The sequence below is a fragment of the Phaseolus vulgaris genome, chromosome 5 (assembly GCF_051622355.1).
Source record: "Phaseolus vulgaris cultivar YP4 chromosome 5, ASM5162235v1, whole genome shotgun sequence".
NCBI classification, from domain to species: Eukaryota; Viridiplantae; Streptophyta; class Magnoliopsida; order Fabales; family Fabaceae; genus Phaseolus; species Phaseolus vulgaris.
The window spans coordinates 37,917,975-37,933,257 of NC_143502.1; the positions used below are offsets into that span (position 1 = coordinate 37,917,975).

Consider the following 15,283-nt stretch of genomic DNA (forward strand, 5'->3'; position numbering starts at 1 on the left):
AGGACCGTTGAGCTGATTCATGCTCTTCATGTGCAAGGACCAAATATCAATCTCAGTTTGGTGGTGGGATTTATAGGCACATTTAAACCCTTTAGTAATAAAATAATTTCTATAGTTAATTAATTAAAGTCCATATAACAATTAATTCAATTATTTATCACCTAAGTAATCTAAATATATTAAAAAAATTTATTTACTTAACTTTTTAAGATGAGAGAGATTTTTAATATTTTTTTTGTTAAATTGAAGCCTTGACTTCACTATCACCAACAGCTTACCCACAACCCATCTCATAAGTCATAATTGCTCCATGATTGTCTCTCTTCTTATATGAAATGCCTTGATTTAGATTCAACTCACACCACTTTGCATCTTCTTGAGAACCAACCCACTTCCCCTTTGTTTTTCTTTCTCAATACATTTTCTCCAATGGAGGAGGTAGGAAGTGTTCTTCACTTTCTTCAAAACAAGACCATTTTAATTGCTGGAGGCACTGGTTTTCTTGCCAAGAGTAACTAAGCTCTCTTCCTCTCTATCTCTTTCTCTCCTTCTAAGTGTTAACTGCACCTTTTTTCCATATTGGTGATGTCTTTGGTGTATGCATGTTTCAGTTTTACTGGAGAAGATATTGAGGGTTCAACCCAATGTTAAGAAGATTTTCCTTCTTTTAAGAGCCTCCGATGCCAACTCTGCTACTTATCGCTTGCACAATGAGGTAGATATGAACAAATACTACACCAATAATTTCTCTTTCCTTCATTATCTATGGATTGTTATCAAACATCTCATTAACTCTTTATCTCTTTATATCATATCACTTATCATATTTACTACTTCCTTTCATAAGATCATATTTGGTTATGTTTTCTATATTACTATACATATAATTTAGTCATTGTAAAGGAAAGCAAACCATACTTTCTTATACAGAAGGGTATATTACAGATAATAAATGCACAAATATTATATTATTATTGTTATCATGATGGTGGTGATGATAATTAAGTTTCAGCAGGTGCAGTAAAGTCTTTGCCATTCTCTGAATTTTCGCTCTCTCATTATATTAATGATCATACCCTTATATGTTCATAAGTATGGATTCGAGTGTGATTGATTGGCCCTTATAAACTTAATCAAACAAACACAGACAGTTGTTAACATGATCTCTATGGTTCATTATCAAAAACTGTCTTGTGACTTTCTCAAAAGGCCTGAGAGCATTTATGACTATAATTAAGCATCGGATTAAGGACTTCAATTAGATGCATGGTTTGCTTCATACATCATGTTTTCAAGTTTGTCCCAATCATTAATGAGTGAGCATGCTTGTCCCAATCATTAATGAATGAGCATGCTTGAGTTTTTCTCACAAGAAGTCTCATTTCATTTCATTGAATTTGTGGCTAAAATTGGTGCTTATTATATACTTTTGACAATTTTAGATCATAGGGAAGGACTTATTCATTGTGCTAAAGGAAAAATTGGGTTCAAATTTTAAGTCATTCATTGCTGAAAAAGTGACTCTGGTGCCGGGGGACATCACCTATGAGGGTTTGGGTTTGAAGGATTCAACTCTGAGGGAAGAGATTTGCAATCAGACTGATGTTATCGTCAATCTGGCTGCAACTACCAACTTTGATGAAAGGTTACACTTTTTTTGGGCTAATTTAATATTTGCATAACTCAGTTGGATATTTCTTTTGCCTTAATTTTCTTCCATGAAAAATTAAATGCAGGTACGATATAGCGTTGGATCTAAACACCTTTGGGGTCAAGTATGTCATGAACTTTGCTAAGCAATGTACTAAACTGAAAGTGCTTCTTCATGTATCAACAGGTTAGGAACAATTAGTGTCAGTGTCAATCCATCTGAATATTTAAAAGGGTATTATTCATGAATAAAATAAAATGAAAAACATTAATTAGCCTCACACAGTGATGTTACATGTCAAATATTTCAGCTTATGTATGTGGTGAGAGAGGTGGACTCATCCTAGAAGACCCCTATCACTTTGGTGAAACGCTGAATGGAGTGTCTGGCCTAGACATCGATGCAGAAAAGACAATAGTGTGTAACAAATTGGATGAACTACGAGAACAAGGAGCCACAGAACGTGATGTTAAAATAGCCATGAAGAATCTGGGTATTAGCAGGTTTGTTATCACAACCCTACATGCTTTAGCATACTGTCATATCATTTTCAGAAACTATATTCTGTGATTAGCTATTTTCAGAAAAGTCACAGTTTTTTTCACTAGTTCTCTTTTTCTTTAAAACCTTATAGAGTAAATCAGGTATTAATCTTTCCCATTAATTCTGAATAGACACGAACAGTACATGGTCCAGGCAAGTGATGTTCAAGTTCAACCACCTTTTCAAACTCAGCTTAGCTTTAACATGTGTCTTATTAGTCATAAACACAGTTGTATTTAGGGAAAATTATATTTATTCAACATGAAAGTGAATAGTTTCTACACTAGATATGAATTTGAGGTGAATATTTTTACCTTTATGTTAATAATGGAAGTGTGACAAATCACAATTCAATGCAGAAGTGATTACAGGCCCACACATAAACACTTGGCACACACTCTGAGGGTATAAAAGGATGTTAATGAGTACCATTTGCACATACATTATAACTATCAAGAAAGTACGTGTCACCCCATAATAATAGGAGGCTCTTAGATCGATGCAAAATAATATTATTTCCCAATTCATCTGAAATGTGCAATGACTATGGTCGATGGATAATATGAAACAATCTGCAGAAACACGTGTGAAGAGTTGAAGGAATAGTTCTTATGATGCATATGTGACAACTTAGACCCCCAAACGTGAAGCATCATGATGGAGACTATATAGTAGCTAGAAGCCTACATGTGTGCTTCTTATTCTACCTCAAAAATTATGCTTCCATAGGCTAATAAAGGAAAATTACTACTACTATGAGAAAGCTTATTATTAGGTAGGAGTTAATTGAATTGAAGTAACAAATGAGGGAAAAAACAATAAATTATTAATACATTATTTGTCTTTCTCTTTATATATAGCAAATTCAAGTATTTACAGATTTCTATTTAAAGGCTCAAGTTAACAAGTTTTAGTCATAACAGCCCATAATCTTTACCCTCTTTTTAAAAATATCTAATAATTTATTTACAAATACAAAGTTAAAATAATGCCTCTCAACTATTTTTTTAGAATATTCTACATAATTATATATTTTTCAATATTTACAATAATTTGTCTTAAAAAGACAATGTGATGTTTTTAAACAATTAAAATATGTTAGTGTGATATTTAAAAAAAAAAGTGAAATCAAGATCAACAAAAACATATATAAAAAATTGAAAAGATATTAAGAAATATTAATAATATTTATTCTTTAAAATACTTAACTCTTCAACTGTTGCATATACGATTTTACTGTCTGGCCCCATAAGGGCTTATGATATCAAGATCTTTCTAGAGAATGGAAAGGACAGTGACTCTACCAAAAGGCTGGTCCATGTTCTCTAAGACATTAAATAAAATTGTTAAAAAAATAAGCATTATTATTTTGCTGAAACATTATAGAAAGAGTGGAATAAAATATCCATGATATATTATATATTATGATTATTTTTTCTGACTCAATTTATAATTCTCTCTGCATATTTTCTGTAAAAATATTATTTATTTAATGAGATGTAGAAAACTATAATAAGGAAATAAAATTACCATAATTATTATGTTTGTTGTGTGTGTTATGATCAGGGCAAAGGTGTATGGATGGCCAAACACATACGTGTTTACAAAGGCAGTGGGAGAAATGCTTGTGGAAAAACTCAAAGGAAACCTATCTGTTGTTATTATGCGTCCTACCATTGTCACAAGCACAATGAAAGAACCTTTCCCTGGTTGGGTTGAGGGTATCAGGTAAATCAAAAATTTTACTTTTTCACTTCCCAAATAGTAAATACTCAATCTCTCTTAAAGGGGTGACTTAAATTTTTAGTTAAGAATATTGTTCAGTTAATAATGTAACTATGAATAAACATAAGTGCCATGATTGAGTAGAGAGTGGAACTGGTTTGATAAAGGAGTTTATTGTGGTCCAATCATGTATACAGTTTTGATCTATACCAATGAATGACTGAAACAACTACTTGCATTCAATTAAGTATCACCAACTAATCATGCTCATTTAACCATAAAAAAGTTTAAGGAAATAGTTAGAATATGAAACAAACATGCATTTGGTTTAAAGAGAATGGACATGTGGAAGTGAAGATATATGAGCTCAAAGTGGACGATTTTCCCTTTTGTTTGTTACAGAACCATTGACAGTTTAGCTGTGACTTATGGGAAAGGAAAGTTAACATGCTTCCTTGGAGATATCAATGGAGTTGTGGATGTGGTGAGTTGCTGCACAAAATACGTTTGTTGTCTGGTTTTGTGATGAATTTTTCTCCATCTCATAAAAACCTATGAATTTAATGTGTAGGTCCCAGCAGACATGGTGGTGAATGCTATGCTAGTGGCCATGGTGGCTCATGCAAAGCAGCCAAGTGATATCATATACCATGTGGGTTCCTCTCTTAGAAATCCAGTCACGTACTTGAATCTCCAAGACTTTGGATTGAAATATTTCACAGCAAAACCATGGATAAAAAAGGATGGTACACCGGTCAAAGTTGGCAGAGTAACTGTATTGACCAGCATGGATAGCTTTCAGAGATACATGTTCATTCGCTACCTCCTTCCATTGAAGGTTCTTCTCTAGTTTACCTCCCCTCCTTATCCATAATCAACATACTTAATATATTATCAAACTTTCTAGAATAATTATAGTTCATGACATGACATCTTCATGTTGTTTTCAGCTAAAAGCTTAAGCTTGTCACATAATTGGTTCATGACAATCATCACTCCCATTTAACTTAACAAGATTGTTTGACAGTGAAATGACCTGTGATTAGTGTAAAAAATCATCTAACATTAAGACAGTATATATTAAACCTAAACTCTTCTTGGTAATTAGTTCATTACATGCAACTCAACCTCATAACAACTGGTATATAAGGTATAAAAACTACATGTTGTTTTCAACTAAAAGCTTTTGACATGATTGGTGCATGACAAGGCTTTGTTTGACAAGTTTTCCATTAAATAGGGACTTGAGCTTGCCAATACTGCACTTTGCCAGTATTTTCAGGGAACGTATCTCGAGCTGAACAGGAAGATCCAAGTTGTGATGCGGATGGTTGAACTTTACAGACCCTACATGTTCTTTAGTGGCCTGTAAGTGTTGTAAACTGCAATAGGAACTTTGCATGCTTCAGATTTAATGCACATTTTTTATGTGTAGCTAGTAACATAGACACACCACATTAAGATGTTTAGTTATTGACTTCATGAGGTATTAACTGAGGCAGAGAATGTTATGCATGCAGATTTGATGATATGAACACAGAGAAGTTGAGAATGGCAGCAGAACAAAGTGGGACAGAGATAGATATGTTTTACTTTGATACAAAAGAAATTAATTGGGAGGATTACTTTATGAAGACCCATCTTCCTGGTGTTGTCAAGTACATTTTTAAGTGATGTTCTACTTTTAGGTGATTGGTGAGAGTAGTAAACTTTATTAAGATTATGTTTAGAGAAACTTCTCCATAAAACTTACAAAAATAATAAGATAAAATAATGAATTGAGTTTTTCTATAAACTAAATCAGTTTAAATGTATTTTCACTTAAAAATGGTTAAATGAAAGAGTTTTAGTCAAAATGAATAAGCTAAACTGATTTCAGTTTCATAGACAAGTTCATCAAATGTTACCATTTTATTTTTGTTTTAAGTTTTTACGGAGAAGTTTATCAAAAACATGTTTAAGTTTAAAATTGTGCAACAGGGACAGCATTGGTGCTATTTATTTCTTAAGATCAGTGTAATTGGTACTGGCTAAATGCTAATTAAGTTTGAAAGGTTTGATTAAGTGTAGCAAATGCTTTTATTTTTCTCTTGTACAATTAATGGTCTTCAATGGAGTTTGTGTTGTTTTGGTTGCTTTTTTCCGTCACAAACTTGGTATCGGTTTCACTAACATGTTAACATAGAAAAAAATGTTAACCAAATGTGTGCTTAAAGACTTCCAAATCCTCTTGAAAAAGGAGAAGAAAGTGATTAAAAATGTTATTCCCACAAGAATACTAACGAGTGTTCACAATTTGATTTGATTTTTATAGATAAAATACATCTTAAATAAACATAAAAATTTATACAATTTGATTTGGTTTGGTTTGAATGTAAAAAAAATTCAAATCAAATTAAACAAATCTTTACATCATTATTCTAATTTAATTTATAACTTTTTTTCAACAACATTATGATCTAATATTTATTCCCTTCTTTACTTTAATTAAATATTCGTTATTCTGTAAAATATTAAATAATTTATTTACACTTAGTAACAAATTCTTTTTTATAAGTAGAACAACTAGCATAAAATATAAAGGTACAACTAGTATCTCCATTTTTACAAAAAAAGATAAACAAAAAAATAAAATATAAGAGTACAACTTGTGTCCACACTTTTACAGAAAAGACAAACAAAGAAAAAAGAATAGTTATACTGTATATTGTATTTATATACGTTGCCCATAAATATTAAATCCTAATATCTATCTCCCTTAAGGCTAACAAACATTCTAGACAAGTATATAATATTGTACGAAATTCTTCAAAATATAGAGATCAAAATTATAGTCACTCTATATTGTTTTCTTCCAATAATATTTGATTTTGCTTTAGCATTTTTTTCCCTCTCAAGGTTAATAATTTAAGGTTTAAATATTTTTTTTCATCCATCCATATACGTTAAATTAGTTTTGTCAGTTGTGCAAACTTTAGACATTCTTATAGTAAAAAAATTATTAAAATGAATTTTTAATAATGTTTTTTCTTTTATGACGTAACAATCGAATTTAAATTTCAACATTACTATATGATACTATTATTACAAAAATTTATTCCTGCACCATATGATTTTGAACTTGTACCCTATCATCTTTCAAAATTATCCTATTGTTTCAAATTTGAAAATCCCGAATTCAAAAATCAAAATCTCATTCTGAAAAACTAAATTCGTAATGAAAAAAATATTTTGGAAAAGAAAATCTGGAACACAAATTCTAGAAATGTATTCCGAAAAAGAATTCAGAAATGTGTTTTAGAAATCCAAATCCAAAAATGTATTCCGAAAAAGAGGTTCCGAAAGTATTTTTTATTCATACCCTTCTTTCATTTAAGGTCACTTTCATCATTTTATAGGAGCATTTTCGTTATTTTAGTAGAAAATCGGGTGCAATTGAAATTGATACAGTGCAGACTCATTTTAATAGTTTCCTTAATACAAGTATCTAAAAAGTCTAAAATTTATATTAAAAACAAAAATCAGTTTCACATAAAATACAGGAACGGAAAATATATTTAACTCTAATGTTATCTTCCGCTTCACATGTTAAAACTTTGCACACATATAACCATTTTTTGAGGTTATGGTTGAGATATTCTTAAAACATTTCATAATAATTTACAGTTTTACTAATAAAAAATGTGAAAACTCTTCTATCACATATTTTTAAACATGAATTAAGCTAAATATATTGGTTCTTTCCTCACATACATATTTTGTATATTAGTAAACCAATAAATAATATAATAATATTTAAATAATTGATTTTGGTACGATTTGGTCGGTTTGACAATGTGAATCAAATCATTGGGTTTTGAAAAAAAATAAAATGTAAATGAATGGGAAAGGTTTTTTTGTTTTGATTGGATGGAGGTGAAGACATGCAATTAATCTACCATTGCATGAGTAGGGAAGTTTTGGCTTTAACATTGGTAGCTGGTAAACCGTGTTTGTTAGATAATGCAGTAAGTAACAGCATGAAATGTTACATGCTTCATTTGCTAAAGTGGTGGTGACAAATGGACCAAAGTACAGAACATAATTTAAGCATGAAATGTTGTTGATTCACAAGCTTCCAAACTGTTCCTGCACATACCATCAAATCAGTAGGCTTCGACATTGCATGTGCCACACTATATATATGCCTCTGGCCCTATCCTCATCACTAACAGGACCCTACGTATATACATCTACTGTTCCAACTGTCAACTTAATATTCAAACCTAACTAAACAATAATTATCTCATTTTAAGTTACACACTCGTATAAGGTTTTACTTGTACAAAGGTTTGAGGCATTTCTAAAATGTTTCTTTTAAATTTAGTTTTTTTTTTTTATATAAAAAATTTAATCTAAATATTATAATGTTTACCGGTCGAGACTAGACGAGATAATTTTAGCATCGAAGGTTGATTGACTAATATGTACAAAATATGTCATAATAAAATAAATATTTTAAAACATGTTAAATTGTATAAAGAATTAGATAATGTAAGGACCGAGAAAAATAGTCTTAGAGTAGAAATGGTACAATTAAAATGACACCTGAATATTTTATTATTAAAGTGAAAAAGCTATATAAATAGAAAATTAGTTATTCAGGTTTCATTTTAAAAGAACCACCATCTTTCTAGAAGTTTTCTTTTCCTTTTCTCTCCATTCTCTCTAAGATTCTGACCTCCTCGCTCATCTGTTTGACGATCGGAGTCCACCATTAGACTCCTGGCAGCGAGATCTACAAGACTGCCCGATCAAAATCTTTCATAGAGTAAGTTCATTTTTTTCCCCTTTTTCTTTCCTCTCCCTTCACTCTAAGATTCTGATCTCCTCGCTCATCAGTTTGACGATCGGAGTTTGCCATTGGATTCCTGGCAGTGAACTCTACGAGATTGCCCGATCAGAATCTTAGATAGAGTAAGTTCATTTTTGGCTCATTTTCTGAGTTAGTTTTGATATGGTTAGGGTGCCTTCTAGTTTAAGTTTGCATGTGAGGTTTTTATCTTTAGAATTAGTCTCTGTTAGATCAGGGTCATAGTGATATAGTTAGATTTGTGATCAGAACTTTGTGGTGCAGGTTAGATTATCCTTAAGATTAAGATTTTGGTTGTTGGAGCTCTTAGTGAGCATCTACTCCAGTCCAGGTAAGGGAAGCTAGTCTTATTCTTTTCATTAAAACCCTAGGTTAGAAGATTCTGGATGTGGGGTGACGTGGTCACCAATTCCAATTGTTTTTGCTTGCAGGATTGTCTCTTTTGAAGAGTAAAGTAATATATTGACTAAAATAGTTGACTTTGAATATTTTATATTGATTTTAAGGTGAATAAGTTGTTGAAGGTGTTTGTGATTGAGAATTGAAAGTGTTTGAATAATAATATAAATGAGTTGAACTTGTTTTAGAATATTTTGTTGAATTACTTAATGAGATGTTTGATGAGAAGTGGTTGTTTGATTTTAAATGATGATTGATTTACAGAGCATATATTTGGAATTAATTATGTATATAAGTAAAGTTTGAGATATATTTGGATTGTTTAGAAAGTTTAAATATGATGTGATTAAGTGGTGCATTGATATGTTAAATGATGTATGTAATGAGGTTAAAGTGTGATCAATACATAGGAAAGGAAATACCGTGTTGAGATTGTTATTAGGGTGTATTGATTTGTGAGTGTCCTGTGAATGAGACGATCCTGACTCTACTGATATAGAGTGGAATCAGATAGATGAAGTTATTCAGTTGGTGAGAGTCGAAGGAGGTTCATTTGACTGAGTCTGAGGTTTGAAAGAACTGATCAGAGCAGATCAAATGGATTTACCCTGTCATATGAAGACGATGAGATGATGAGATATTGATATAATTATGTGCATGACTGTGTGGGCTTCACAACAGTAGTATGACAGGTGCAGGTCTCTGGATGCTAATTTCAATACACGAGTCTTCCGGAAGTAGAGTCAAGTGTCTGAGTATGTGAGTCAGTAGAAATCTGATAGGAGTAATGTGGATGATGAACGTGATAGACACTTGATGGTTATGTGAAATGTTTGAGAAATTGTATGAGAATTTATGAATTTTGTGTATCAATTTGAAATTTAAATTATATAGAAAATTTTGTTATAGCTAGCTTACTCTGTTATTCGTTTTGTGTTTGTTTCTTTATCTGTGATGATCGTGTGGTACACGGGAGCAGACGAGATTGCAGGTAATAGAGACTTGAGGATGTGAAAATTTTAATTTGAATGCTCTGTTTGTTTTTAAAACTTTTGATGTATATATTAAAATCCCTATGAAGAGGGATATTTTTTTTAGATACAATTAAGAGATAGTTATATATATTCATATGTTAAGTAGATAGTGTTTATTTTACTTTTATTTTATTACATATGGATAAAAAATTAGGGATGTTACATTTGGTATCAGAGCAGTTCATCCTTAAGGTGACCTGAGGGTAGTGGGTTCGTTGTGTTTCTTCTGCTAATAGATTATTGTTTGAGTTTAAAGTAGAAATATAATGAAAAGTTTTCTGATTATTTTATTTAAAGAAAAAAAAATTGTTTTTTTTTTCTTCTTTGTTGTGCTCTAGTTAAATGTATGTTTTAAATAAAAAATTTAGTATTAAGAATGAAAGATCTTGAAAAAAAAAAAAAACTTCAACATCTATTGCACTGTTTTACTTTTATTTTGGTTTAAATATAAATAAACAAAAATTGTGATATTGTAAATCTGAGTTTGTGGTCATTGTGTGGTTAAAGGGTCTCTTGCATACAATTAAAAGAAGAAGATGCTTTATGTTGATCTCAAATTCATAAGGAATATGAACCTGCTAGTTATTTTAGGAAATTTGAACAACTAAATTTAAGGAGACAAATCCCTGTGATTTTGAGATTATTGTTTTTAATACATAAACTCTTAGTATTAATTAATAGCGATATATGACTATTATAGAGAAGAAAATTACAGGAAGAATAACATATAAAACTTCCTAAGATATACAATTAGCACCATAGTTTTGACACAATTAATTATGTTGTTCTCTTTCGTGATTCAATATAGATTATTTGTGTTTCAGCTTTTATAATTTCTATGCAAGATGGAAATATAGATTGTTTGTGTTTCAGCTTTTATAATCTCTATGCAAGATGGAACTAGTGTAAAATAAAAAATAGGTGGAACATTCCTTGTTTCTTAAAATAAATAAAAAGTTTTCTTGTTTTTGTGTATTGCTTGTTATCTTAGTTTAGCATCTTAAATAATTTTAAATATGTACAAATGCAATCATGCTTAGAAATCATTGGTCAAGAAACTTTCTCATCTGTGATAAATACTGAAGTAATGGATGTTGTTTGAAGTTAACAAAAGTGGTTTTCTAAGCTTGCTATAATGTATTATGTTGAAACTTTGCTTCTTTTATTCTTGTGTGTTATATTTTATTTAATTAAGTGTTTATTTATTTATTTGAAAGTTGTCCTTTAGATTAAAAGTTTTACACTAATAATTATTTTGGTGTAATGCTTTATATATTAAAAGTATTATGATTTTGTTGATAAACTCAAATTCTATATGATTTTGAGACGCTTGTCTTTGTAGGATCTAGATGTTATCTTCTAAATGAATTGATTCTTTATCAAATTCATTTTATAGGAATAGGAATATAAAACAATAGTTTCAAAATCTCTAGAAAGTAAAATGGATAGTTACCCAATAAGTGTAGAGCAAGTGCAAGTTAGATTTAATTGTGTCAAGGTTTAGTTTCAGATACATATAAGTTATGGAGAGTAAATAAGTTGTATGTGGGATGTTACATTTGATATGGCCTGTTGAAGTTTGATATTGTGTTGTTTTATGTGGTTACAGTGGTGATTGTGTTTCGATTGTATGATGATTCATGAAGGTTTGTTTTGATGTGTCACTACAACAATTATTACTTTAGGCAACAACATAAAACCGTGGTCTAAAGCATTAAAACCGTGGCCAAAAGTTTAGGCAACGGTTTTTTAGCCGTGGTCTAGGTGAGCGTGACTGTTGGTAATAGGCCACGGTTTTTATAAAGACAACAACTTTAAAACCGTTGCCTAAAACCTTGATAACAGCCACAACTTTAAAAGCGTTGCTTAAAGTATTGACAAAAACAACAATACATTTCTTTAATTTTAGAAGAATTACTTATATAAAGGTTCAAGATAACAAGAATAAATATTGAAGGATAATGTGTATTGAAATATCTCAACAAGAAATCTCACATATTTAAATATATGTGTTCCAACTACATAATCAAAAACTTTTTTAAAGTATATTGATAACAATCATGTCTTCAAAGTTAAAACTACTAACATAGTTAAAAAAACATAGTCTATTGTTTCTTTACTACATATCAATAAGTTCATTCTTCTTCAAGATTGTCTTCGTAGTCTTCATTGCCTTCAAGCTGCAAAAAATACATAAATATATACTAATTAAATCTAATTCAAACAAAATAAATATAACAACTACCAAAATATAATTGTATAAATAGTTAGTAACATGTCTTAATCAAATCCATTACACTTTGATGTAACACTAGACAATTGCATGTATGTGTTTACAACACAAAATCAAGAGTACCACATATTCCAATCCATATCACTAAACTTATTAACATGATTGAAATTCCAATATGATTATGATTATGTATGAAAAAAACGAAACTTAAGGACAAAACAGTAACTTAATGTACTCCTCCAACATCACAAATCAAAGCAATTTCATTTGTAACTTGAAAATATTTCTCAAAGTCCAGTAAACAATTTTCAATTATATATACCTGCTCATAATGAGGATCATGAGTGGATGCAGATGAATGTAGCCCCACTCCACTACTTTCTTTAGTTAAAACACGTGTCATCATATTATTTATGTCATCCTCTTCTAAATCTGGATTTTGCTGCTTTACCACAAATTTTACCATTTCCTCTAAAACTTCAATTTTCTTAGCCATGCCACTCACTTCATTTGCATGTTCATTTCTTATAGCAAGAATTTCTTCCTTTTTTCTTAATGTTGATGGTGTCATAGTCTTTCCATAACATCGTACTCTCCCTGGTTTCTCTTTACCAAATATTGATTGAAATGCTTGTTCCGCAGATTCACTTGAGTTTTCTATAGAACCTTGAAGCTTAGTCTAATAAAAGACAATGAACTTTAATTATTAAAAAGAATATATTTATATGTACATCATAAATGTTTGTAAACTTACAATGATATTATATGTTTCTTCATCCATTTCTTTTCCTCTTCGACCTTCTCGACGTTGACGAGTTGTAATAAACATTTCAGCTTGGGTAACTTTTTCTCCTACATTTTTCTTGGCACGCTACAACAATTACATATTAAAAAACAATAACAAAAAAGTAATAGAATGTTTTTGTTTGGATTTAAAATATTCAAACATAATTAGAAGTATCTTACTAATTCAGCATGAATTCTAGCAAAATTGGTTGGTCCCATGCGATGAATGTACTTTTGTTGTGCCCTATTTGCAACATTTTGCTCACTAATTCTCTACATTGTAATAAGATAAAAATAACAATGAATTTATATAATAATGAAATTTTAAAATAATTAGACATTAAATTATCTAACCTTCATAGTGCTAGTGTTCCAATATTTCAACAATTGTTTGAAATGATCTTCAGAAATGAATAATGGACGATGCTTGAGGCGATCCTTCAATGTGGAGTACTTTAAAAAGTGTCTTTTTTTGATAAAACTCTTGTAGCGTCTCCATGCATCATTTATGCGAGTAAATATCGCTTTCTCTCCTTTATCACTAATGATGAACTTTTCCTACAAAAAAGAGCATTAGAGTGATTGTATTTTCATAAATATTTGATCAATAAATGAATATAAAATTATTTTTCATACCATAACATATGTCCATATACGAGCCTTGTTATCTTTATCATTCAACAAAGCTTTGAAATTTGTGTAAATCAATGGACAAAAGGTGGAATTCCTAGCTATCGTGCCAAGGAAATAACTTAAGTCAGTTACAATCTTGTCAGTGGGACCAATTGGTTCTCCATCACTGTCTAAGATAACTTCTGGACGCTCTTGAGTAGATCTTCCATGTATTGTTAAACATTGAGTTGGTCCTCGCGTTTTTTTCTTAATTGTTCCTATTTTAACATTGAACTTATTAAATAAAATATTAAAAAGAAGACATAAATATGAAAACAAAATGTCAATTTGTAATAATAAAACATTTACATTCTATCATATTCACTTCAACATCTTCATCTTGGTATGCATTTTCTTCTCCAACATATTGTTCTTCATCCTCACTTCCATTTTGAACATTTTCTTCTTCATCTTCATTGTTTCCATTTTCTTTAAGAAATTGATCTATTGACATTGATGGACAAAATTTTGTTTGTGACTTACTAGGAGCATCTTGTTGTTTTGTCATTGATTCAACATCTTCAATCACTACTCTCTTCTTAGATTTTTCATTGTCATCCATCATTCTCGTCTTTTTTTTAAGTTGACCTTTTACCTTTGAACTATCAACTTCAGCTTGTACTGATTTCATATGCAATTGTCTTTTCTTAGAATTATCCTCTTGTGGGACTGCCTTTTGCTGCTTGAGTTGTTCATTGGCATTAGAATTACTAAGTTGAGTGAATGCTCTTTCAAGTTTTTGTAGCCTTTCCTTTGACTTATCATTTGCAATTGCTGCCTTTTTCATGAGTTTTCGGTTTGGTTCTTGGAGTTGTCTATGTTCGATGCTCTTAGATGTCAATTCTTCCAATCGGAGTTTGTTTTGACTATGAATTTTATGTTGAACAGAACCTGCAACTGCAACATTTTTTTTTTTGTTGAATTAAACCTCCTGTCCAAATTTGTCATGTCACTGACCTTGAGATTAGGCAAGTACACTTGTCTTTGGGCAGCAATAGTGGGTGCAGTGGTACATTCTTTGTTTGTCATTTTTTCACGTTTGATTTGCATTTTCCTTAGCAATTCTTTGCTTGATTTTACTTGAGGAAGTTCCAAATTTGCAGCACTCATTTGAATCTTGTCTTGAGCTTTTATCTGTCGTTTTAAGTTTGCTTCCATATTCATTATCTGAAAAAAATAATTTGATATAGCACCATGGAAGTTAAGCAAAAAACATAATTAGTCATCTTATTAACATGTTATATGAAGGACAATCAAACAACAAAGGTGTAACATTAGTAGATAATAGTACATATGAAACAATAAAATATAAATTTTGCATTTCAAACCTGTACTAACTAAAAGGCAAACACTTTGTCTTCAATATGGTCAATCTCCTCTAGTTTCAA

At 30.5% G+C, this 15,283-nt stretch overlaps 2 protein-coding genes across 2 annotated transcripts; one reads left to right on the plus strand and one right to left on the minus strand.

The window, feature by feature from the left end:
- Positions 1–268: 268 nt before the first annotated feature.
- Positions 269–6,053, plus strand: LOC137835643 (alcohol-forming fatty acyl-CoA reductase). The gene is made up of 10 exons (XM_068644241.2): positions 269–511; positions 612–715; positions 1,443–1,645; positions 1,737–1,837; positions 1,962–2,154; positions 3,761–3,922; positions 4,322–4,403; positions 4,491–4,757; positions 5,160–5,287; positions 5,440–6,053. Exons 1-10 carry the CDS (start codon positions 331–333, stop codon positions 5,591–5,593), a joined length of 1,575 nt encoding a protein of 524 aa, XP_068500342.2. The 5' UTR covers positions 269–330; the 3' UTR covers positions 5,594–6,053.
- A 6,286-nt stretch (positions 6,054–12,339) lies between these two features.
- Positions 12,340–15,059, minus strand: LOC150027617 (uncharacterized). Its single transcript, XM_090302953.1, has 8 exons — positions 14,824–15,059; positions 14,221–14,761; positions 13,860–14,129; positions 13,578–13,781; positions 13,404–13,496; positions 13,192–13,308; positions 12,760–13,116; positions 12,340–12,384 (listed from the first exon to the last, which is right to left on the minus strand). The coding sequence occupies exons 1-8, from the start codon at positions 15,057–15,059 to the stop codon at positions 12,340–12,342; spliced, it is 1,863 nt and encodes a 620-aa protein (XP_090159079.1).
- Positions 15,060–15,283: the final 224 nt, after the last annotated feature.

Coding starts and splice junctions, on each gene's coding strand:
- LOC150027617 (XM_090302953.1), bottom strand. CDS start 15,059: ATGAATATGGAAGCAAACTTAAAACGACAGATAAAAGCTCAAGACAAG. Junction 14,130..14,220: donor ACCAAGATGAAGATGTTGAA/GTGAATATGATA, acceptor TTATTTAATAAG/TTCAATGTTAAAATAGGAAC. Junction 13,117..13,191: donor AAGAAACATATAATATCATT/GTAAGTTTACAA, acceptor GTCTTTTATTAG/ACTAAGCTTCAAGGTTCTAT.
- LOC137835643 (XM_068644241.2), top strand. CDS start 331: ATGAAATGCCTTGATTTAGATTCAACTCACACCACTTTGCATCTTCTT. Junction 1,646..1,736: donor ACTACCAACTTTGATGAAAG/GTTACACTTTTT, acceptor AATTAAATGCAG/GTACGATATAGCGTTGGATC. Junction 3,923..4,321: donor GGTTGGGTTGAGGGTATCAG/GTAAATCAAAAA, acceptor TGTTTGTTACAG/AACCATTGACAGTTTAGCTG.